This window comes from Scardinius erythrophthalmus (assembly GCF_964197995.2).
Source record: "Scardinius erythrophthalmus genome assembly, chromosome: 5".
Lineage (NCBI taxonomy): Eukaryota > Metazoa > Chordata > Actinopteri > Cypriniformes > Leuciscidae > Scardinius > Scardinius erythrophthalmus.
The window spans coordinates 26,200,398-26,223,680 of NC_138225.1; the positions used below are offsets into that span (position 1 = coordinate 26,200,398).

General features: G+C 39.4%; 1 protein-coding gene across 2 annotated transcripts in view; it reads left to right on the forward strand.

Moving 5' to 3' along the window:
- Positions 1–23,283, forward strand: part of sptbn2 (spectrin, beta, non-erythrocytic 2) — a 106,914-nt gene that overhangs the window by 26,112 nt on the left and 57,519 nt on the right. The window contains exons 2-3 of one of the 2 annotated variants that reach the window (XM_081365204.1): positions 16,675–16,859; positions 19,678–19,785. In XM_081365204.1, coding sequence (XP_081221330.1) covers positions 16,675–16,859; positions 19,678–19,785 — 293 coding nt within the window. Of the gene's footprint in view, positions 1–16,674; positions 16,860–19,106; positions 19,786–23,283 lie in introns of those variants that run through there. The other variant, XM_081365203.1, reaches the window with a different exon arrangement.

The following is a 23,283-nucleotide window of genomic DNA, read 5'->3' on the forward strand; positions in this document are numbered from 1 at the left end:
TCTTTGCTGCAGGTGGCACCACTGCTTGCCCTTCGTCTCCAACCACTGACGCACTGGCAGCGGTCTCTTCGTCCTCCACTCCCACCATCTCTTCGATGAGTGCGGATTTTGTCTCCGTGTCATTGATATGATCACCCCTATATCGAGGATCTAAACAACACGCCTTTGCCAAAAGTTTTTGTAAGGCAGCTGGTTCAACATCGGACATAAAGCACAAAATGTGTAGTGTTCTACAAGGGAAGTGTAGAACACTACACATTTTGTGCTTTATGTCCGATGTTAAGGTGGTATCCTTGTTTGATGGTTTAAGCATATCTTCTGTCAAGAGCTTCAGGACGGGTTTGATTGAAGACACTGTAACGTAGCTTTCGCCAGACAGCAGAGCCGTAAACTCAGCCGCGGGTTTCAGTGCTGCATTCACGGACTCAAGGACAGCGATGTCCTGCCAGCTTGAATTTAGATGTTGGTGTCTCCGGTCATCCAAAACTCTTCTGTTAGCCGGGATTTGCTCCAAAACCCTTTCCACCTTTTTCTGTTTGGTGCCCCATCTCGTAGCGCAATCCTGAAAAGAGTATTGGCCGTTAAATCATTGAATAGAAATTAGCCAAGGACAACATCTAGCCTACCAAAATAAATTATAGACTAGGCTACATCTTAAATTATTTATTCATTTCAATATATTTTTTCTAAACAAAAAATGCATTTAATTTACCCCAACTGCAAAATAATTCATATTAATTAGGCTAAATGTGCACAGACAGATAGGCCTATATTGACGTTAAATTGAGCTGAAGTTAGCCTAAATGTTTTTTCTTCAATATATCTTAGCCTACCTTTTGAATAATTTTCGTTTCAAAATGTTTATTTTAAACGAAAAATACATTAAACCCAGCAAGCAACAGACAAGTATGCTATTGTATATCGTTTAATTTCTATAATTTAATTTTTATTTATTGCCTAATAACATGATCGATAAGTTAGCAAATAGTTTACATTTTATAACTTACCAGTATGAGGCCATGCTGAGGAATTTGAAGTTCCGCTTGTGCTTTCGCTAGATCTCTTCTCTTCAACCAGCTCTGAGAAAATGTACTGACCAATGTGTGACACAGGCCCATTGCTCGGGCTGTGCGGTCCTTTACGCTTGCCATTGCGTTTGTAACTGCCAAATGTAAATTGTGACCAAAGCAGTTCAGCCACGGCCAGTTCAACTTTTTGACTGCTGCAACGATGTTGGACCCGTTGTCTGTAGTGATACAGGCCAGTTTTTTCTCATCCAGGGACCACTCTTCAAATCCGTGCCGAAGAGCATCCGAAATATTGTCGGACGTGTGGTTTTCGGGCATAAACATTGTTTCGAGGCACCGTGATTTCAGAATCCATTCCATGCTGAGATAATGAACCGTTAGACTCATATAAGGAGTCATATTGACACTTGACCACATATCGGTTGTGGCAGAAAAGTAATCAACATTCATAAGCTCGCTTTTGATCGATGTCTTTACCCTGCTGTACATTTTCGGCACAGCATTTTCTGAAAAGTAAGTTTTGCCCGGCAACTCGTACTGCTTGTCAAATTTTTGAAGCATTGACTTGAATGCAGGTTTCTCCACCGTGTTGAATGGAACCGTCTCCTGAACTATATACTGCGTTACAGCGGCTGTAAGGCATTTATGCCGGTTACTTTCACGGCTGTATTTTACAGATTTCGCAAAGGCTTCAGCTACTCCTAACTGTCAGCCGGTACCGGTTTTGATGTTGCTCCGCGACCTGATGCTTGAGGGGGCAGCTGCGCTTCAATGGCTGGATGACAGTTAGCGAGATGACACCTCAAATTAGATGTATTGCCGCGTGTCACAGGAACCCTTTTGCCGCAAATTTTGCATATCGGCTCATCTAAATTCGCTGGCTCGCCCTTTTCATTGGGTTGAAAGCCGAAATGTTCCCAAACTGGCAACGTGACATTGGGTTTTGGGACGAGAGCGCCTGCCATCGTTTCAGCAGGTCTATTCAAAACAGACGAAACAGCTACAACGGTTCGCGGGAAAATAACAGTCGTAATCATATTGTATCATTAATTTATTTAACATTGAATGCACTATGACTTGTAAATTGAAATTGTGAAATTGTAAAACAAGAAGGCCACAGCCTCATAAAAAAAAAAAAAAAAAACCTGAACACTGCGGTTGCCGTGGTTTCTGCGGTTGCTATCCTTCCTCTGCGGTTTGCTTGTCAATAGCTTGTGTAATGTATTACAATATTGCTGTTATCGCTGACAGCCCTATTTAGAAAGTGTTCTGAAACCTTATGGTGGATTTTTCCATATTGTGTGTATGCATGTGATGGTGGTGTGCTGGAGTGTGTGTGTGGGTGGAGGAGGGGGAAGGTTGTGCATGTGTGTGGGAGTGAAACAAATTATGTTTTTTCTATTCTCTACTATCACATACATCCAGTCAACATAACAATCATGTACTCTAGCTGTACTCAAATCACGAGAGGTAGAGGATGTAAACAGGGATAAAATAGAGGCTATTTCTGTGGCGGTGGGTTGCCGATATGAAAGACCATCAAGAGGAGGACAACAGAGAACACACACGCACATATAATGCCCAGGAGGCATGTGGTCTCTTATTTGATCTCTTTATTAAAAGTGTGCAGCCAAAAACAGATCAGCCAGCTGAGATACAGAGAAAGGATAGTTAGAGTAATCAGAGTAAGGCTGTGAAGAAATGATATTCCAGTGGAAAATAAAGGCTGTAATGTGTGTTGATGTTGGTGTAGTTGTGTGTTGAAATATAATTTAAAAATAAATTAGGATATTAAATATGAATACAATATAAAGTATAATTTGAAAATTGTTAATATCAGCAAAAGCTGTTATGACTCATAACCAGGCCTGTCGCAATAATCAGTATATCGACTTATCGCACAATATATTAGCCTACATGACCTTGATTATTTTTGGTGACGCAATATATCGCCCATGTTTACATAATCAATGTCACCAACATTTTGCCGATCATGATGTCATCTGGTCTGTTCTCCATGTCTGAGGCGAAAGCTGAGCTCGGGCAGTTCCTTCATACAAAGAGCGGTCATCGACAGATGAAAAAAGGTGTCATTTGAGGCATTATAGTGTTTTCCTGACAACTACAGACAGTTTGGAAGAACAAGTCCAAATGCACTGGATTTCAAAGCCGCATCCACTGTTCCGCTGCCAATATAAATGTTACAGCGCGAAATTGTGCACACTAAAATAGTTTTAGCAGCAGATATGGCCTGTTGAAGCTTCTGTCTTTGTTCATATGGACATCTGACTGCTTTGTGTTTGTGTTTTCAGGAATAGTGTGCATCCGTACTTTACAGAGAAAAGAAGGACAGGGAAAAATATGTAAATGGCAAAAAATCTTCATAAGTGCCTTTTGTGCATTTGCAAGCGTGTTTTTTTTTCTGCTTGTTACTTTTTATTTTTTAGGAAGTTTTTTTTAATTTAGCATATTGAATTTTTTTGTCACTTTCATTCTTTCAACACTTCAACATTTCCATGATCTAAAGAATTAAAAGGTTGTCATTTGAAAGTGTCAAGGACTACTTGCCTTTATTATGCTGTTATATCATAAATATATAACCAGTGCCATAAAATGGGCTTAAAATGACAATAAAATCGCTTATCGCAATTATTTCTAGGACAATATATCGCACAACAAAAAGTAGTTATCATGACAGGCATAGTGATAATACAATAAATCATTGCAGCGGCACAGAGCTCCAGACTAAAATGGTCACAATTACAACAACAAAAAATGTAGATAGGAGCCATTGGCAACAGACAAGAAAACTTCATCCGTTTTCAGCTGGTGCGGAGGCGTTGGTTAATTATATCTTTAGAGATGAGCAAGAGTTTTCTGCACCTCTATTCAGAAGCTTTCTGCCTCTGCACACAACAACAAACATCTGATTCACTATTGAATGACTCAATGAATCAATCTCGAACTCAGGCGTGATCTAATTTGAATGTAATTTAAGTGGGCAGCATTTTTAGACTGAACAAAATCTGAAGTGATAAAGCAGAAATAGATGAAAATAAAAAAATAAAAAATCGAACCTTAAAGGAATACGCCGACTTTTTGGGACTTTAGCTTATTCACCGTGTCCCCCAGAGTTAGATAAGTCCATACATACCCTTTTCATTTTCCTATTTACATGTTGTGATTTGTATAGTCACTGTGTGTACAAATAACAAGGTCACATGAGACACAGCCATCTGATCTTCTAACCGTATACATACTGGGAACTATATTCTCAGAAGGCGAAGCACTGATACTTGGGCGGAGTGATTTGCTCGCTCAGAGTTGGAGTAAATCACTCCGCAGAAGTAGCAGTGCTTCGTGCTAATATACGGACTTATCTAACTCTGGGGGACACCGTGAATAAGCCAAAGTCCCAAAAAGTCGGCGTGTTCCTTAAAAATGGCCCTGGTTTTGTAACGGAATTGAAAACTGTGGTAAACAATAGTATTTCTCTGTTTTAATTTTGTAAAAAAAAAAAAAAAAAAAAAAGCATTTAGATTTGGAAATGTTTGTTTTGGTTTTAAATCTCTTTATACTATTACATCTCTCTAATGGTGCCATTTATATTCTACAGGGCTCTTAAAGTGAAATAAAGAAAAAAAAAAAGAAAAAAAAAAGTTACATTTAAAAACATTACTCTTGGTAGACAGTTCAGATAAATAGGTGTTATTTTATTTGTCGTCTTACCCACAATGCTACTAATATACGGTTATAGTCACACCATTGTTTGTCCTAAGTGTGAATACATTTTATTACCCATTTGAAGGATAGATGCCCTGACAAAGGCATGAGTGTGTGCCTTTGTTTAATGCAGTCTGGACCCTGCAGGCATACTCTGAACATGAGGAGCAGTCAGACACAGACACACACATACACACACGCCCCTAAAACTTTATCGATTTCCTCTCCTTCTTTTGTCGTCTTGTCTGTAGTAGCAGGGATCAAACAACCAATTAGAAATGGCCAAGTGTGTGTGTCTCTCTCTGAGATTTTGTGTCAGTCTGTTTCATTTTATGTACCAGACTTGCTTGTCATTATATTATTGACATTTTACAAGCTCAATGGAGTTAAAAGGTTTTGAAAAGAGAATTTCGGACATACGTGTTTTGTCCGTCATTAAAGCAACTGCATCTTAGGCAGTAAGTGCAGTTGCAGTTTATAACCTATTGTAACTTAGAGGTTATAAAGTTTACTGTAGCTATGTGGGTGCTCAGAATTTTCTGTCACTTGGTCAAAATCTCATGTTATTAACCTGAAGGCATTTTTAATGATTTCATGTCTAAGTTGCATAGTTAAAAGTAATGGCTTATAAATCTAAAAAAAAAACGTTGGACGTTGGAGTTTTTCATTTTTCCCTCTTCCCTCTTTTGCACCTCGCTTTTAAATAGCTAATTCGAAAGTTGTATTTGAGAATTGTAATAACCCTCTAATGGTAAATTCACTTAGGGCATGGAGAGCTGTATGTCGTTATGAGGGAAGAACTAAGTTAACCTCTGCACTCACCCCAATTGTGAACAATCTGGACTTTCCTCCAGGTATATTTGATGGGAGGTTTAAATTTTGGGCGAACCAAGGTATTAATCGGCTTATAGACCTGTTTGATGTCTTTTGAGGAGTTGAGTCAACGGTATCAATTATTAAAGCAGGACTTTTTCCGTTTTCTACAGATTAGAAATGATATCTTGAAAGATAACTCATTGTGTCATACCAGAAGTCCTTCTCCTATAGAAAAAGTGTTATTTCAGACACCTGGGGAAAAGTCGGTGAGTCAGTTATACAAGACTCTTAAGGCGACTTCTGAGGGAAATGTAATTCTAAATACTAGACTTGTTTGGGAGAGGGAACTTTTTGTCTCTATAAGTGAAGAAGAATGGGGTAATATTTGGAAATATGCTAAATCTATTAGGGCTGTGCAAAAATATCGATACAGCTAACTATCGCGATATTTTTTTTCACGATAGTGTATCGATATTTCAACCTCTAGTATCGATATAAAAAAAAAAAAAAATAATAATAATTTTTCATCAAATCCCTCTGTGTGCGTCAAACGACCTCCTCCGCCGCTGCTGTAGTTGTCGCTGACTCACGACAGTTGTCAACTGTCACTCAACTGTCCAGTTGTATGAGGCGCCGGACTGGACAAAAGCGAAGCAAACTGCGCGAGCGAGCAACAGAGCTCGAGAGAGACCGAGTGTATCCACGCGCGAGAGAAACCGATGTGTCTGCGTGCGAGAGAAACCGATGTGTCTGCGTGCGAGAGAAACCGAGTGTGTCTGCGTGCGAGTGAGACCGAGTGTGTCTGCGTGCGAGTGAGACCGAGTGTGTCTGCGTGCGAGAGAAACCGAGTGTGTCTGCGTGCGAGTGAGACCGAGTGTGTCTGCGTGCGAGAGAAACCGAGTGTGTCTGCGTGCGAGAGAAACCGAGGGTGTCTGCGTGCGAGTGAGACCGAGTCTGAGCATTAGTATTGGACTGGTACATACATAGTAATATAATTACTATATAAGAGGCATGGAAGTTCGATTAATGGACAACAATAATCAGTGCAAACGTCTTGTTTTGAACTATTGTTTAATAAATATAAATAATTTGAGCACACAAACTTCCATATGGAGGATTAAATAAGATTGAATGTATGTAGTAATAATATATAAATATTATATAAGAGGCATGGACGTTCGATTAATGGACAACAATATAAATAAAAACAACAATTAAATTATTATGACCGCCGCTAGCGTAGCTAGCGAAAGCGGTCATATAGGGATTGTCAAAGTTTTTTTTTTTTTTTTTTTCGTCACCTTACTGAATTTTTCGTCAACGATACCAGGGACACCGAAGCACCGGGGAACATGAAATTTGGTGGGCATGTAGCCCCACTAGACTTCTAAGGAAAAATTTCGTTTGGTCCCCGGGGGCCACTCCCCCCCCGCGCTGGGCCCCCCCAAACCCAAAAAAATGCAGTTTTTCCTAAATAACTACCTGAACCGTGGCACCGAGGATGAAGAAATTTTTATGGTATGTTGGTCTACTAGACTTTTACGGAAAAATTTCGTTTGGTCCCCGGGGGCCACTCCATCCCCCCCCCCCCCCCCGCGCTGGGGCCCCCGTAAATTTTTCGTCAACGATACCAGGGACACCGAAGCACCGGGGAACATGAAATTTGGTGGGCATGTAGCCCCACTAGACTTCTAAGGAAAAATTTCGTTTGGTCCCCGGGGGCCACTCCCCCCCCCGCGCAGTTTTTCCTAAATAACTACCTGAACCGTGGTATCGAGGATGAAGAAATTTTTATGGTATGTTGGTCTTAAGGGCCCACATCAACCTAGCCCATAATCACTCATTTGTGATTTGCGCCCCTCCCATAAAAAATGAAAATGCAATATTATTCTGCTTTAATCGCCCCTATCTTCAGTGGAGATGTTCAGAACTGCACCATATTTCATGTGTATGATTAACTTGACATCCTCTGGGGGTATCCTCTGCTAAGTTTCGTAGAATTTCATCCATGGGGAGGGGGTATAAAATAAATTCATTTATGTGCACATTTAGTGACTGTACACTCATCGGCCTGTAGATGGTGCTGTTGAGCGAAGGGTTGCTGGTTTAGGATGATACTGTCACACACACACATGCAGGAATACAAACAAACGCAAGCATGCACACACACTGACATCCACACGCACAGACACACACCCATACACACACAGACAAATCCACATGCACAGACACACACACACAAACACACACGCGCACACATGTACGCACACATACATACACGCACAGACACACACACACACACACACACACACACACACACACAGACACACACATACACACACACACAGACAGACATGCACACACTACTACTTTTTTTAGGTATATACATAAACACGCAATACAGCCAAATTACTCCACGTCATTTATTTTTGTGGAAAGCCAGTGCAGGCCTGAGCGGCGGTCATATTTCGTAAGTACACATTGATGGCCTAAGACACGAAACGAGCGGTTTGTGTGAGAAAACGAACAGTATTTAGCCTATATCGTTTTTAGCTCTTATACACAGCCACGTCCAAGTGATCTGAGGGCGCGCGCGCATCCTGGTGTGTGACGTGTATGCAGACTGGTGCATAGATATATACACCAGATGTCGCCTTGTCTACGGCAGTTCATTGGAACGAATGTCTTTAAGGCGGCATCTGGTGTATATATCTATGCACCAGTCTGCGTACACGTCACACACCAGGATGCGCACGCGCCCTCAGATCACTTGGACGTGGCTGTGTATAAGAGCTAAAAACGATATAGGCTAAATACTGTTCGTTTTCTCACACAAACCGCTCGTTTCGTGTCTTAGGCCATCAATGTGTACTTACGATGGGGAATTGTTTAATTTGGACGATGGGGAATTGTTTTAATTTGGACTCTGTGCTTGCTCTTTGAGACAGTGACCACAGACCTGCATGAAATGACTGACAGACAAGAACGGTTTGACCTAAAAATATCAAAAAAGACACCTACATCTTGGATGCCCTTGTGGTAAGCTAAAACATACCAAAATTTAATTTCAAAGTGAACTATCCCTTTAATTAGACACTTTTACATTTTTCTTTGAAACCAAATCTTCTGCCATCGTCTTGTCATTCAAGACTGAGGCGAAATGGGTAAAGTGAGGTGAAATCTGACTCCTGCTGCTGATCTGTGCTGCGACTCTCGTTCGGCTAACGCTGCATCGAGCAGACATGCTTGGTAATTTTAGTGTCTGTTCTCTAACTTGAACTAAATCATTTTTGTTACTATAAAAAATCTAAACGAAGGTGGGGGCGGTGCCGTGGTGGGCAAGCGATGTAACCTCTGTTGCGGCTGAACACCGGTAACCCAGACTATCGCATCAAGCCTAATCACTGCTGAGAAAACCCAGGAAAAGGGATGCAATTTATTGATTTTATTTTGTTATTATTGATGATTGACATGATTACTATATGGATGCTCATAAAATCAAGTTTGGACTTGTTCACAAAATTTGGCCCAGATGCAGTTGACATGATTGTGTTTATCTCAAAAGCAATCAAAAGTTATGTAATTTGGAACCATGTGGTAGACTTTTTATCAAAAGAAAAAACCCTCTCCAAACAATTGATCTGAGTGATTTTTATAATTACATAGAATAAGTAACAAGTAATTTAGATCCTGGTTGATGAGTCTTGATGATCTTCCAGCACTGTTTCAGCTGTGCGCTCCTATAGACCTTATGCGCCAGAGAAACGAGGGCGCCGCCATCTTTAGAATATTGTCTTTGAACTTTCGTTTTTGTGGTCGCTCTGTATATTTCTATGGCATTGCTGTCCAGGAGTAATTAGCTTTTGAAGTGGATTTACTTAATGTAAAGTTAACAAAAGTTATCATGAGGATTGTAATGTTTAAATCAGATGTCTTAACAAATGTCAGTAGACCGGGAAGATTTTAAAACGAGCCGTTCATTCATAAATATGCAAGATCACTGTGAAAATACAGACCGGAAGTCAAAAGACAACGAGCGCAGCGCTGAAAAGGGGTGGGGCTACAATAAGGTCTATTCTATGGCACACTGTAAATCAAGACCAGTCAATCAGGGCGATCAACCCTGTCCATGTGCGCTCCAGCTGTATGAGAGTGTCCGATTGCTCTCTACACATCATCCCATCCCACCCTGTCGCCAGTTTGTGGTTTGTCCCTCTTCGGACCACTGTTGATAAATTCTCACCACTGCTGACCGAGAGCAACTCACAACTTACCATTTCATATATACTCTGAACCAGTCACCTTGCCATTACAGTTTGGCCCCTTGTCAAAGTCGCTCAGATCTTTATTCCTGCCCATTTGTCCTGCATCCAACATGTTGATTACAAGAACTGATTGTTTGCATACCATCTAATCTACCCAGAACTTAACATGTGGCCTTGTTAGGAGATGATAAACGATATTCGCTTCACATGTGACTGGTCAGTATGTTTTAGCCTTTCTTGAGTAAAAAAAAATGCTGCACTTATTCAGAGAACAAGTTCTTCATTTACCCTTGCACTGCAAACTAGCAGAGACGGTCCAACTGTCCATGCGGCACTTTCTTGATGACAGAGGCGCAATTGAGTTATGAGATTAGACCGACAGTTTTGAGGATCCAATGGGAGTTACAAGGTTTAGGTCATATAAAATATTATTACTTTTGTTGCATATATGATTTCATGATTGTTGTAAATTTTAAACCTGTAGGCTATTTGATGTTTAACAGCAAATATTATTTTGTTCTTTCTTTCTATTTTGCACTGTTTGATTGATGTTTGTGCACTGCACTCAATGAAGTAGGCTACTTGACATTTAACAATTACAGTAGCCAGCAGTTAGGTGACCTGTTTTGTATAACTGAAATGCTTGATTTATAAGAATATAACAATAAAATGTTAAAGAAATATTTTTTTTCTCTCACAGAAATACTTTAAAATGGTATCACTGATGGTCGTACTCTATGGATAGCACAAAGTCACGAATGATTGATATATGAAGATTGTTGATTTATTATTTTATTGTAGCTGTAGTTGTCTTTTGATTGGCTGAATGTGTGTTTGTATGTTCTCAACCACACTGATAGTGCCATTGATGTGTAAAAGGCATGAGAGGCAGGACTAGGCTGGTTCATTTTTTTTTTTTTTAAGACACCATTAGTGTCTTTTTTTAATTTCTCTTCCTCATTCTCTCTTTTAACATTAATACAAACTTACTTATCCTTTTCTACTCTATTCTTCTTTTCTTCATAAACACACACAGTGTCATGGGCTGGAGTGGGATGGGTGTGTCTGATCTGCTGTGTTACAGCACCCCCACCCTACCAGATTGGGATTATAGCACTACTCAGATTTTAACACTCCTCAGCAACACCCTTCAGGCGGGTTTTTGGAAATGTACACTAGAGCGGTTAAAGAGATTTGGAAGCTAGGACCTGCTTTGTGTCTGGAAGGGCTGCACCTGAGTCCCTGTCCTCGGGGGAGTTTCTGTGTGTGTGTTTGGGTATATATGCATGCACAGATTATGTTCATTACAGATACAAACGATTGGTTGACTGGCCCACCATTTCTCTATGGAACGGTCTATGGTTACCTCACCATGAGAGTCTTTTTTGAGACGGTACAGGCTTGTCTCGTTTTAATGACCAACAAAGTCTGTTGTATGGTGCTTTTTGTTCTTTTTGGATCTTGGCATCTTAAATCGCCAGTCAAGATCTCATTGTGTGTGCATCACAGCAGAAAGATACAGGTTTGGATCAGTATGAGATTGGAATGTTCATTTTAGATTGAACTATTTCTTAAATGTTCATTTAAGTGCTCTGAATGCTTTGATGAATAGAGCTACAGGAGGAAAACAGAGAAGAGGAAGTGTGGTTTTTATTCTGCAGGGATTTGCCGATATATAATAACTGAAACTGTATTATTTATGAGAAAATAAGGTTGTTATAAATTACCTCATAATTTTTGAGTCCGTTAACTAAAATACAGGAAGAAAAAATCTGAAATAGCCTACTAATAGTCATCAAAGACTTTGTCAGACAGGGTTTCACTCTTAACACATGTTAATGTGTTAAAATATGTTCCACAGTTTGTTAAATTTGCTCTACAATAATTTTTATGGTCAAAGTGCGACTTATGATTTATGAGCAACCTGAATCAATGTATGAAAACCTGTTTCATTGAAACAGTGATATGAAGCATCTGTCACTGGTGTTATGAAACTGCTACTGAGAGCTGAGCAAATCAAAATGCTTATTTTAATAACATGCCTGGTAGATATTTGACAGATGATGTTTGTGTGTGTGTGTTGTGTTAGTAACTGAGGCGCTAGAGGAGTGTGTGGGTGTAATCCAGGATAACTGCTCTATGTCCAGTCTCTATTTTCAGCACTTCCTTATTCTACACGCTAATGGGATTTTAAACTGCCTTCCTTCTCTCTTTGTTTGGGTTGAGATCCCTCCAAAATACGGGTTTATCTATGTGTGCCTCATGCACACAAACTACTGCTCGCACACTTTCATTCTGCTGTATCACAGAAATATACCTGTTTCTTCTCAGACCAAATAATGATGCAAAATGTACTATCTTTTAGCCCTTGAGGTTGATTTGACTCACTGTGTATTTTCTAGGGTTGGGTACCGTTCACATTTTTACTGCTACCTGAAATTCGTACAAGATAGATAGATAGATAGATAGATAGATAGATAGATAGATAGATAGATAGATAGATAGATAGATAGATAGATAGATAGATAGATAGATAGATAGATAGATAGATAGATAGATAGATAGATAGATAGATAGATAGATAGATAGATTAAATAAAATGCTAACATTCACTTTTCTTCCGTCCAGTGATAATTTGGAAAGAAAACACGATGGAAGCCTAATGTTACTATAGCAGTGAATGACATGGCTTTCTAAAACGTGGCGATTTTATCCACAAAAATGCGTCCTATGTGAATGACCCTGCCCTAACTGACTGAAAGATGAACAGGACACTCTTATTGTGCTGTTATTTAAGAGGACTGTTTGCCTCGTACATTCCATGCAATAAAAGCACGTTCTTAAATGAGCGATGTTTGAATCAAAAATCAAATCAGAGCTGTGTATTAAGATTTAAATTTAAATAAGTAAATATGAATATACATATTCACGAAGATTGCTACAACTCGTAATTTACACCTTGATAGCACGCAGGGTCCGAAATTAACTTTTTGGCTCACCTGCCACGGGGACTGGTAGATGAAAAAAATGCACCAGCCAAGCATATTTTTTACCGGCCAAAATAATAAACAGCCTTTTTTTTGGTCACACATTACACATACATTCATTCAAGTACTTTTAATTGAGATTATAAGGTAGGCAAATTATGTTGAATACAAACGTAAAAAATTGTCCAGAGCAAAATTTGAAATGTATAATTAAAAAAAATAAAAACTATATATATATATTGATCAAAATATATGAAATATTCCTATCATTGGGGTGAATTTTTTTTTTTTTTTTTTTTTTTTTTTTTTTTTTTTTTTTTTTTTGTCAGTTGTTTCCTGACTCATGTGGAAGGGAAGGCAGAACGTCCTCGGTTAAGTTACTTACGTAACCTCGGTTCCCTGAGATATAAGGGAACGAGTATTGCGTTGCAAACGCTATGAGAAAACTAATATCGAGAAAAGAACGGCCAATATGTAAAGCAGAAGCTGCCTGGCCAGCGGCGGAGTATGCACGATCCGCGAGTGCTGAAGACGCTCTGCACGGCTTATTTGGGGCGACCGCTTCTTCCAGTGGCGGGAGCTTCACATATCCTTTTTCCTCAGCGCCGTCAACAGATAGAGCGTTAACTGTACGTAGGCCTACACACGGCCGCCGACTTGAGCTGCAAAGAAGCTCTGTCAAAAAGTCCAGGAAAGCTTGACGCTTGTCCGCTCTAAATAGTGAGTGCGCGCGCGCTCTCTCTCTCTCTCTTTCTCTCCCTGCTCGGAGGCAGAAGAGCGCGTGCGCGCTGACAATTTTATTATTTTGGTATGAACATTCACCCGCCACTGTGGCGGATAGCCTTTTGAGATATACTCGCCAAACGGAAAATCTACCCGCATTTGGCGCTTGGCGGGTGTTAATTTCGGACCCTGATAGCACGCAAACATTTCTGCCCGTTTTCGTGTGTTTTTTTGTCAGCCTCTGCTTTTCTGCTACAGACTGAAACGCTAGTAGCCTATATAACGCAACGCACCGTTACTTTCAGTTAATAAAGGAAAAATCCTGCAGATTTCTGTTGTTATTTTAGCGAATGTTTGGGGCATTCTACAGCCCTTCATCAAACCTTTCAACACAGAACCCACTTCAGATTGCTTTTAATCAATGAACAAATTGTAAAAACAGATCAACACCATCTGTTCCTAAATTTTGACTGGGGGGGGGGGCAAGGCAGACGTTTGGGTGGGCTCAGCCCACACCTGCCCATGCTAGTTTGTATTCTTAAAGGTTGTATCAGCGATTTCAGGCCCAAAAAAGGCCCAAACATAAATGATCACATTCATAATCTTTCCTAACGATCCGCTAGCTGCCAAATCAACGACGGTGTTGTGAGGTTTTGCGCTCGTGTTCTCCGACTTTGCGTGCAGCCGTGCACGAGCGCAAAACCTCACAACACCCACCCCCAGTCAGGGATTGGTTGTATCACTATTTATTTTGGTTTTGAGTGGTTGGTGAACCCAATTGTTTTTGTGTGCAGATCTCAGAGCCTAGGCTGCCTACAGAGACGTGTTTTTTTGACGGCCTGCTTATGGGGAGGGTATCTAGTGGATCGTTAGGAAAGATTAGATGAATGTGATCATTTATGTTTGGGCCTTTTTTGGGCCTGAAATCGCTGATACAACCTTTAAAGCTGCAGTGTCCAGTTATGGCACAAACAGGTTTCAAGACAGCCTACACACACAAAAAAAAATCACAGTCAAACACCTGAATACTATTTAAGCCTTGTCAAAGAGTATCTATCATTTGTCTTAAGTTTTTTCAAAAATCTCAGTTCAGAGTAACGTTTGTCTAGATTATTATTAACATATATATTTAACATGATAAATGAATAACTGTAATACACTGTAAATCTGATCCCTCATAAGGTCATCAATAAATCCGAATTTTACCATCATGAGCACCTGGGGTTCTTTTGTTTGTGTGTCCCTGGAAGGCCTTTTGTATCCTCTAGTCTAGAGTCGTCCCCCACCCTTCTTGCTCCCCTTATGACTGATGGAGCTGTCAGTGAAGTGATGCTCAGGGTGAGGCGAGTGGATTAAAGCTGGACCCTGCTGGGAGAGAACTGGCACATAGATACACGCTTGCTCACACTGATCAAGATCACCATACAGCCATGCACAAAGACTTCATAAATCACTGCATTTGAGGTACATTTCTATGAAAGGATGCACACGCTGACTCTGTCCCAAAACCTATTGGGCTGCCTTGTCTGCTAACATAGGCAGCTGCCTTCTAAGGTAGCTGTTACGAAACCTCATAATGGACTGATTTGGTTATGTTCTACTTAAGGGACATACAAAAACATCCTACAAATAGCACACAGAAGTAAATGGGAGACTTCAGACTTAATTGTTTAGAGTTGGCGTTAGCATGTTGTGAAGATAATTTAAAAAAAATACTTCAAGTGTAAAATTACATATAATCAAAAATCCAGTTAAAAATTATTTTATAATCTTAAATTATGGTATTGCATTCTCTGTGAAGGATACATACAATGCTGCCTTACAATTTTGAAAGTATCTAGAAAGAATCAATAATTTTGACAAATGCGTTTTGACAAAAGGTGCCTTTGCTTCCTTAAAATGCTCACTAGGTTTGGAGCCATCAACTTCAAATTTTAAGTTACACTGATGCTCTGAATTTGTTAAAACAAAGGGATATCATAGTGGGTATTAATCTTAAATGTTATTAGTCCCCTTTTTATCAACCTATGTGTGTTTGTTCATCATTGTATATGCATACTATCTCAGAGATAGCCCAGTTGTATGTTTCACAGGTGTATGTTTCAGTGCAAAAAATATAAAAAAAAGAAAGAACAGTGAATGAAGGAAGCACATTTTTCCTGATCTTCTGGCCCTGGAGGTTTGTGATACCCTGAAACATTTATGGGATAAACTTTGTCCCACAGGCAATTCTCTTTTTCCTTCCAGAATCTCTGGATTCTAAGAACTCATCTTTATGTTGGGATTAGCACAAGGGATTGCTCAGTCTGAAAGGGCATGAGGGATTTCATTTAATCTGTATTTTTGTTTAGGTTTGAATTAATCTTATCTTATCTTCATGTTAACTATTTCTTCCTCCACTGAGAATTGTTTTGTGCTTTTTCTCTTGATGGAAATAAAGTGTGTTGCCTTTTGTAATATTTTGTTCTGCCATAACATTTCAGCAGCACAGATGTGGGGTCCAAATTTAATCTGCCAAAAATGGTTTTAATTAAGAGCATTTAAAGACAATAGATATATTTCTTGCCAGCCATGAACCTGTATTTTAAATTATATTTATTTTAAAAATAAGCAATTTATTTTATATCTTGAGGGATAGAATATCATTCATAGAATATCAAAAATAATTTTTTAAATAATAAATTGTTGCAGGTCCTAATCAAACATTTTTCTTTTGTTTCCGTTTGTCACTTGTTAATTATGGCCCTTGTTTTGATGTTCTGATTGTGATATCTTGTGCAAATAAAAACTGCAGATTGCAGGTGGGTCCGGTTTGTGCTGTTCCAGGTTAGACTAACCTCATCCTCATCCTCATTTTGTTACTGAGATATATCTATTGCTGTCCCTTTTCCAATCTGCTTTCAGTCATATTTGAATATGTAGTTTATACAGTATTTGATTTGATTGAATGTATTGACCCACCTTGTCCAGCATACAGTATAAGGCTTGTATTTTTTTGCTGCTAAATGTGCAGAAACTGTGATGCAGATGTATTTTGATGTCCTATCCTTCAGCTTTCCTCTCACATTAACTGAGATCTCTAATAAAGAGTTAATTTGTCATTGTCTTACTTTGTACTTCTCTGATTTCCAGGGCAGCTGTTGAGTTTCCAGCTGAGACCATGAGCACCATCTCACCGACTGATTTCGACAGCGTCGAGATCCAGCAGCAGTACAATGACATCAACAACCGCTGGGACCTCACAGCCGAAACAGAGTGGGATAATGAGAACAGTTCTGCACGTCTATTCGAACGTTCCCGCATCAAAGCTCTCGCAGGTCAGTTAATTTTTTTTTATGGATATGTGTGTGAGTCGAGGTTTGGTTTTTGCACCCATGTGCTTCCTGTTTGTGTTTTTGTTTGTTAGCATGCTTTCTTAAACAGCTAGTTTTCAACAGGTTGCATCATGTGATTCTGTCCAGTAGGGGGTGGCATGAGGCAACTTGTAAAAAACAAACAAACAATTGAACCACCTTGAACACATTCTGCATGCTCTTACAGTGATCTTAGAGAACTGTATGCATGATACTATAGTTATAATAATAAAACGTTTGAAGTGTATGTTTGTAGAATGGCTTTACATTGTTGAAAAGGCATACTATACAATGAACGTCAGTGCATAACACAGTAGTTGATGTGTGTTAAATGCATTAAGATACCATCTTTTGACAAGCAGTGACTTGATATCCACATTCTTCCAGGGCTGTTATTCACCCTGTTACGCCCCCTCATTCTCTCTCATCTCCAGGGATTTTTTTTATGTCATTTTTATGACCTGCTGTATCTCTTACTTGTTTTGTTTCTGCCTGTCAATGGATGTGTTGAAGCCAGTTATAGTTATAGTTATAGTCATGCTCTTTCACACATCTGAGGCACATAATGAATCAATTTGTACATGCTTTTAAAAGTTGCACTCAAAGATTTGAACTTCGTTGAGTGTACATATACAGTAGGGGGCCACAGGAGTCAGCTAAATCTGACAAAACCTCCCTTTGGGGAAATCCTCAGTGGTATAATGTTTCATAAATAAAGTAATTAATGACTGGAAAAAGAGTTACACGAGGCTTAATATGATTCATAGCAGCAGCTGCTGGTCTATGTAATTGAGTGTCATTTGTGAAGAGTTTAATTCACTCTGTTGTCTTTATGCATCAAACCCACCATGTAAAAACCACCATATCGATCACATAAACACCAGGCAAAACATGAATTCTTAAAAGCATGGACAGGAGAAGGGAAACTGAGAATACTGAGCTAGAATGTCTCTTAAAGGACAGAGCAGAGGAGGGGTCTCAGAGGTCCAGCACTCTGTCTCTCACACCCATACACAGTTAACCTCTGTGCCTTTCTCACGCTCCATATCTTTTTTTCGTTATATAAACACACATAGACATCAAGTATTATCATTATAACAAACACATTTTATTACAGCTAAATGCAAGCCATAGATAGACAGTATGGTAAGTGGTTATGAAAATTCTTAAAAATTTGGTTTCATTTCCATTTATGCATTATTTTTTTGCCAGTGCAACCTGATTTTGTTTAAATATTAACTACTACGGAAATTCATATCACTATCGCAATACTTAATGAACAAAAAAACGTATATATGAATGAATATATATGGTACTTTGACATTGAGAATATGGTATTATCAAATCCCTGTCCCTGCTTTCTTTATCCTCCACTTCCTCCCATTTTGTGTGGGTTTAGAGTTTGCTTTGATAAAATGCTCTCCTCCAGTGACACGCTGGCTTACTGTTGGCTTGATGCTTCTGGCCATGGTATGACCTTTGACCTCTGCTCTTTGATGGTCACTGCTGGTGACACTGCTGCTAATCAGCACAACCTGCCACTGTACTGGTCTTCATTACTCCACTTCCTCTTGTAAAATCTGCACGCACAAAAAAATGTGTGTGTGTATTAGCAGTTCTGTTTGTGAGGGGTAGAAATTCCCTGAACAAATTTTGATCATGCACTTATAAAATAGATGGTGTTTTCTGAACCATTAGGCCTAAGTAGGCATTACATCACAAGATGAGTTTTCTGTAACCGCCAGCATTGCCAGTTCATGGGTGTGAGGTGGTGCACACTTGCACAGGAAGAAAGACAGCGCTCGCTTGTTGAGTCTTTCTCAAGTACTTCCTTCCTGCCTTAACGTCTTATTTTATCTGTGCACGTGCTTCAGAAGTGAGAGAGGGACTTTTTGACATGATTAATTGAAGGCAAAGGTCTTATTACCCCTTAAAATCACAACTCAATTTTACATAAAAATCAGGCAGGCATAAATTAAATGCAAACTTTTTTTATTCAATGCTGCTGACATCTGATCACCTCCTGAGGTTGGTCCCACACGCCCATCTCTCCTGTGAAACCGTCCATCTCTTGACTACTTCTCCACCCCCAGTCCACCTTCAGAAATGGTTCAGCCCACACCTCCCCTCTGTCTGTCTTTCTTGCTCGCTCAGCCTGGGATTTGCTCCTCCCACACACACCTTATGCAAATGCCAAAGCTCAGAAACCGAGAGAGAGAGAGAGAGTAGGAGGCTTTGTTTACTTAGGAAGCTGAGTGCAGCTAGTTCTGCAGGCTTACTCAAACAAGGTGTGTGTGCGAGAGAAGGCAAGAAGAGTTTTGCACTGAGAGAAAAGTGCATTTGAAGAAGAGAAGAACAGAGAACGAAAATTTGAGTTGAAAGAAAAATATTTTGTTCTTACTATTCCTTTTTCTCACTTCAACGGATTGTGGGTTCCTTTTTTGCCAGAAAAAAAGAGAGAGTCAATTAAAGGAAGAGGTTTTTTTTTCTTTTTTCAAACGGATGAAGCAGTATGGCGCGGTTTAGCATGCACTGAAACGCTCGGATGCATGCGCGCACCTGGAGTGTGTCTGTTTCTAAAGCCAACTTTTTTTTTTGGACCTTTGAGGAAAGTTGAACTTTTGGACTTTTCATTTTTCAACTTTACATTTTATCTGCTATGCTTATGACTTCTGGCTTTACTCTTGTGGGGTGATTAATTGTTTTGGATGAAAGTTGAGAGTGAGGGTTGGAGGAACGATTCACAGTGAAAGCGAGTGAGCATTACAGTGAAAGAGAAGAGACATGGATTTTGATCCACGTGAACATGAGCCATGTCTCTCGCCAGCTGCCTTTGTAAACCAGGTGCAATATTCCAACATCCTGGAAGGCCGTTTCAAACAGCTGCAAGGTAAGACTGTTTGTTCTCGGCTCATACCTCATATTCTCTCTCTTTTTTTCTTTCTCAGATGCATCTGTGAAAAAGTAGCTTAGCCTCCCAGCTAACCTTAAAACCATGTCAAATAACTTGTCTTGTCTTTTGAACCACTTAAACATTATGAATCCCCTGAGACAGTCAAGAACCTTGAATGTCACAATCAAAAAGTTAATGTGACCTCAATCAGATCTAACTGGAAGACATGTTTTCCATGACAGACTGAACCCCATCATCATCTAACTTTCAAAGGTTAGGTGGTGCACATATGTGGTGGTTGTGAAATCACAAAGTGGTAAAAGGTTAACTCATAATTATTAATCAGCTGTATTTGCTGTTAAAACAACATCATAAGAAAAGTATGGAAATCACTTCAATGGCACTGAATTTATATTTTTAGGTTTTAATGTGGTTATATATGCTGATGAATTTAATTGTAGTAATGAACAACTTTCTTATCTCTCTCTGCACCAAAAATGGTGCAGATGAGGAAATTGGCCTACAATGATTTATTTTTATGCCTGTGCATGAGAGAGAGAGACACAGAGACCTGTGCTGGTCTCCTAGAGAGTGGCCTTATTTCAGGTACCGCAGGGCTTTTGCCCCAGATCCAAATTACACCATGTTAAAATGGGAGCGAGAGGACGAGAGGGAAGTATAGCACGTAAAGGTGTAGGAGAGGGAGGATAAGAGGGGAGAGGAGAGGATAACAGGGTTGGAAAGAAGTGGAGAGGAACAGACGGGAAGGAAAGAGGATAAGGGGAGTGCAGAGGGTAATAGGACTGAAAAGGAGAGGATAGAAACTCCTATTGTGTGTATTAATATAGAGTTCATTCGGAAGAATGTTCTTAGAATTTGTTTTTGTTTTTTGTGTGTGTGGGTGTATCATTCATTCGATATATATATTTTTTTTTTTCTCTTTGAAACCACAGTTTTTACAGGCGCCACATAGCATGTGTGAACTCTTTCAATCCCCCCTGCAGGATGTGAGATCTGATCTGCTGTGTGTGTGTGTGTGTGCGCGCTTGAGGTCATGGGGAGTGTTTCTCAGTTAACAGGGAGATAATGACTCAAGCATTGTACTTTTCAGGCCTATTATCTGTTGTGTAGGAAGAATGACATCTGCAAAACAGGCCTTGAATATGAACACACACCTCAAGAGTCCCTGTTAGCAAATCCTAGTATCGTTTTATTGTTTTGTAAAGTTAACCCTGTATTCTGTTTCTTGTTGTCCAGTCATCTGTTTTGAATTTCTATTTAAAATGATTAGGTTGAGTTTTTTGTTTGACGTGTTTGCTCCATGTTATAGTTTCATGGAAAGCTCTAGACCAGTGGTTCTCAAACTTTTTGACTTTGTCCACAACAATATTCAAAGGTCCCTTGACTTTCGTGTCGTTCGTGAATTTTTTACTCGCAATTTCTACCCGATAAAATATTTCAGAAGGTATTCCTTTTGTATTCATAAAATGTATCATATCTTTGAAGTAATACGATTGACATTTCCAGGTCTATAAATCAACATTTTAAAATTGGGCTGGCAAAGGCTATACTTTCAGGCTTTTCAAGACCATGTGAATCCTGGTTCTTCAAAGAAAAAGAAAATATTTGTTGAGGGAGTGATTTAAAATAAGATTTTTTTTGATTTGTAGTTCTTTTGTTCTACAGTTTGTTCTAAAAAAAGTCTTTTTTTTTTAAGTCATCTTAAGGCCCCTATAAATGTTTACTGAGGCCCTCTAGTGGGTCCTGGCCCCCTGATTAGAACCCCTGGTTTAGACTGTGCAGGTTGATGGATGTCAAACATAAATGTTCTATGCTTAATGCATAATATTGTTTTCATTTAGGCCTGTAAAGACACTTAAGAGAACATAGAGATTTTAAGTACGAAAGAGAGAGAGCTGCTTGTAAGCTATGTGTTAGTGATTACTGTGGTTGCGTCATTACTCCTGTCTGAAATCTGGTGCATACCTTCAGCAGCATTTTGACACACATTCACAGACACACACACACACACACACACACACACACACACACACACACACACACACACACACACACACACACACAGTGTTTCTCATGTATCTTTTCTGCTCGGGCCGCCTGTGATCCTCCCCTCTTCTCACGTACTCTCTCACACACACACACACACACACACACACACACACACACACACACACACACACACACACACACACACACACACACACTAGTAATTCCGGTCAGGTTGCCCTTAGGCTGTTTAAAAAAAAAAAAAAACATTTTAAAGTAGTACAGGTGCATTTAATCGGGGGGGCTTGCTCAGACATGGTCTACATGCTCGGTTAGGACAGTTCTCCTCAGTGTATGTGTTTGATGCAACACCAGTTCCTCTGTTGTGATCCTAATTATCTTTATTTAAATAAATCCCTGCAACAAGGTAATAGTGCATGTGTGCCTGCGGGTATTTGTGTGTGTGATGCCGTGAATAGGATGGAATACGAGTCATTTTGAACAAGGTTGTCACTGCTTCAGTTGAACTTAATGTGTCACTGTCATTGCAAAACAGTTTGGATAAATCAGCAACCCAGTTCTCCATTACACACATCCCCCCCCCCTCTTTTTGTAAACTCAGGGTGTAATGTGAAATGTTGTTTGCATGCTCAATGTATTGCTTATAATTCAGCTTATGAAATCCCGACGATGCAAGAAAGCCCCATTTACAAGATTTTGAAACCGTCTGTTTTCTCCAGTTTTGACATGCAGAGTGAATCAGGGTAGTTAATAATATGTTTAAATGGATGTTCATATACTGTAAATAAATATTTTAATTATTTATATGCAAGACCTGTTGTTTAATTATACACAAAACATTTTATGTACATTTATAGTGATTTATTTAATGACTGTTAAAATAAAACATGCACAATTTGTAAGGGGCTTTATAAATTGTTGTACGCTCTTTCTTTTCCCTGCATATTTTTGATTTATTAAGCATAATCGTATGAAATTAAGTCTTTTCAATAAACGAGTGCAAGTGAGAAAGTCTGGGTTAGTTGCACACTTCAGAAATTTGCAGAAAATCTTTTAAAAATCTAATTTGCTGTGCGTGTGCGTCCCAACAGAGCTCTAAGAAACAGAAACGGGCGGAAATGGTGACCCAGAGCTTTAGGAGTATGAGCTGGAGAATATCAGCATGGATAAAAATTTCGTTCTTAAATCTCAGTGAAATTCTGCTGATAAGCAGTGTGTGTTTGTGATGGTGCTTGGGTTTAAAAGGTTTTCTACCCCAGTGTCAGTCACCCTGAAGAGGTAAACACATACTCCTCTTCACCTCTCCCTCTCAGTTATTACACAGAGATGCACAGAAATTCTTCACACACAGACACAAACAAAGATTTACTAAAATCTCATGCAGAGAATTCAAGGGCGTCTTGATACTACAAGTACTCAAACACAAACTAGTAGACATTCATGATCACATCACACTAAGGCCCAGTT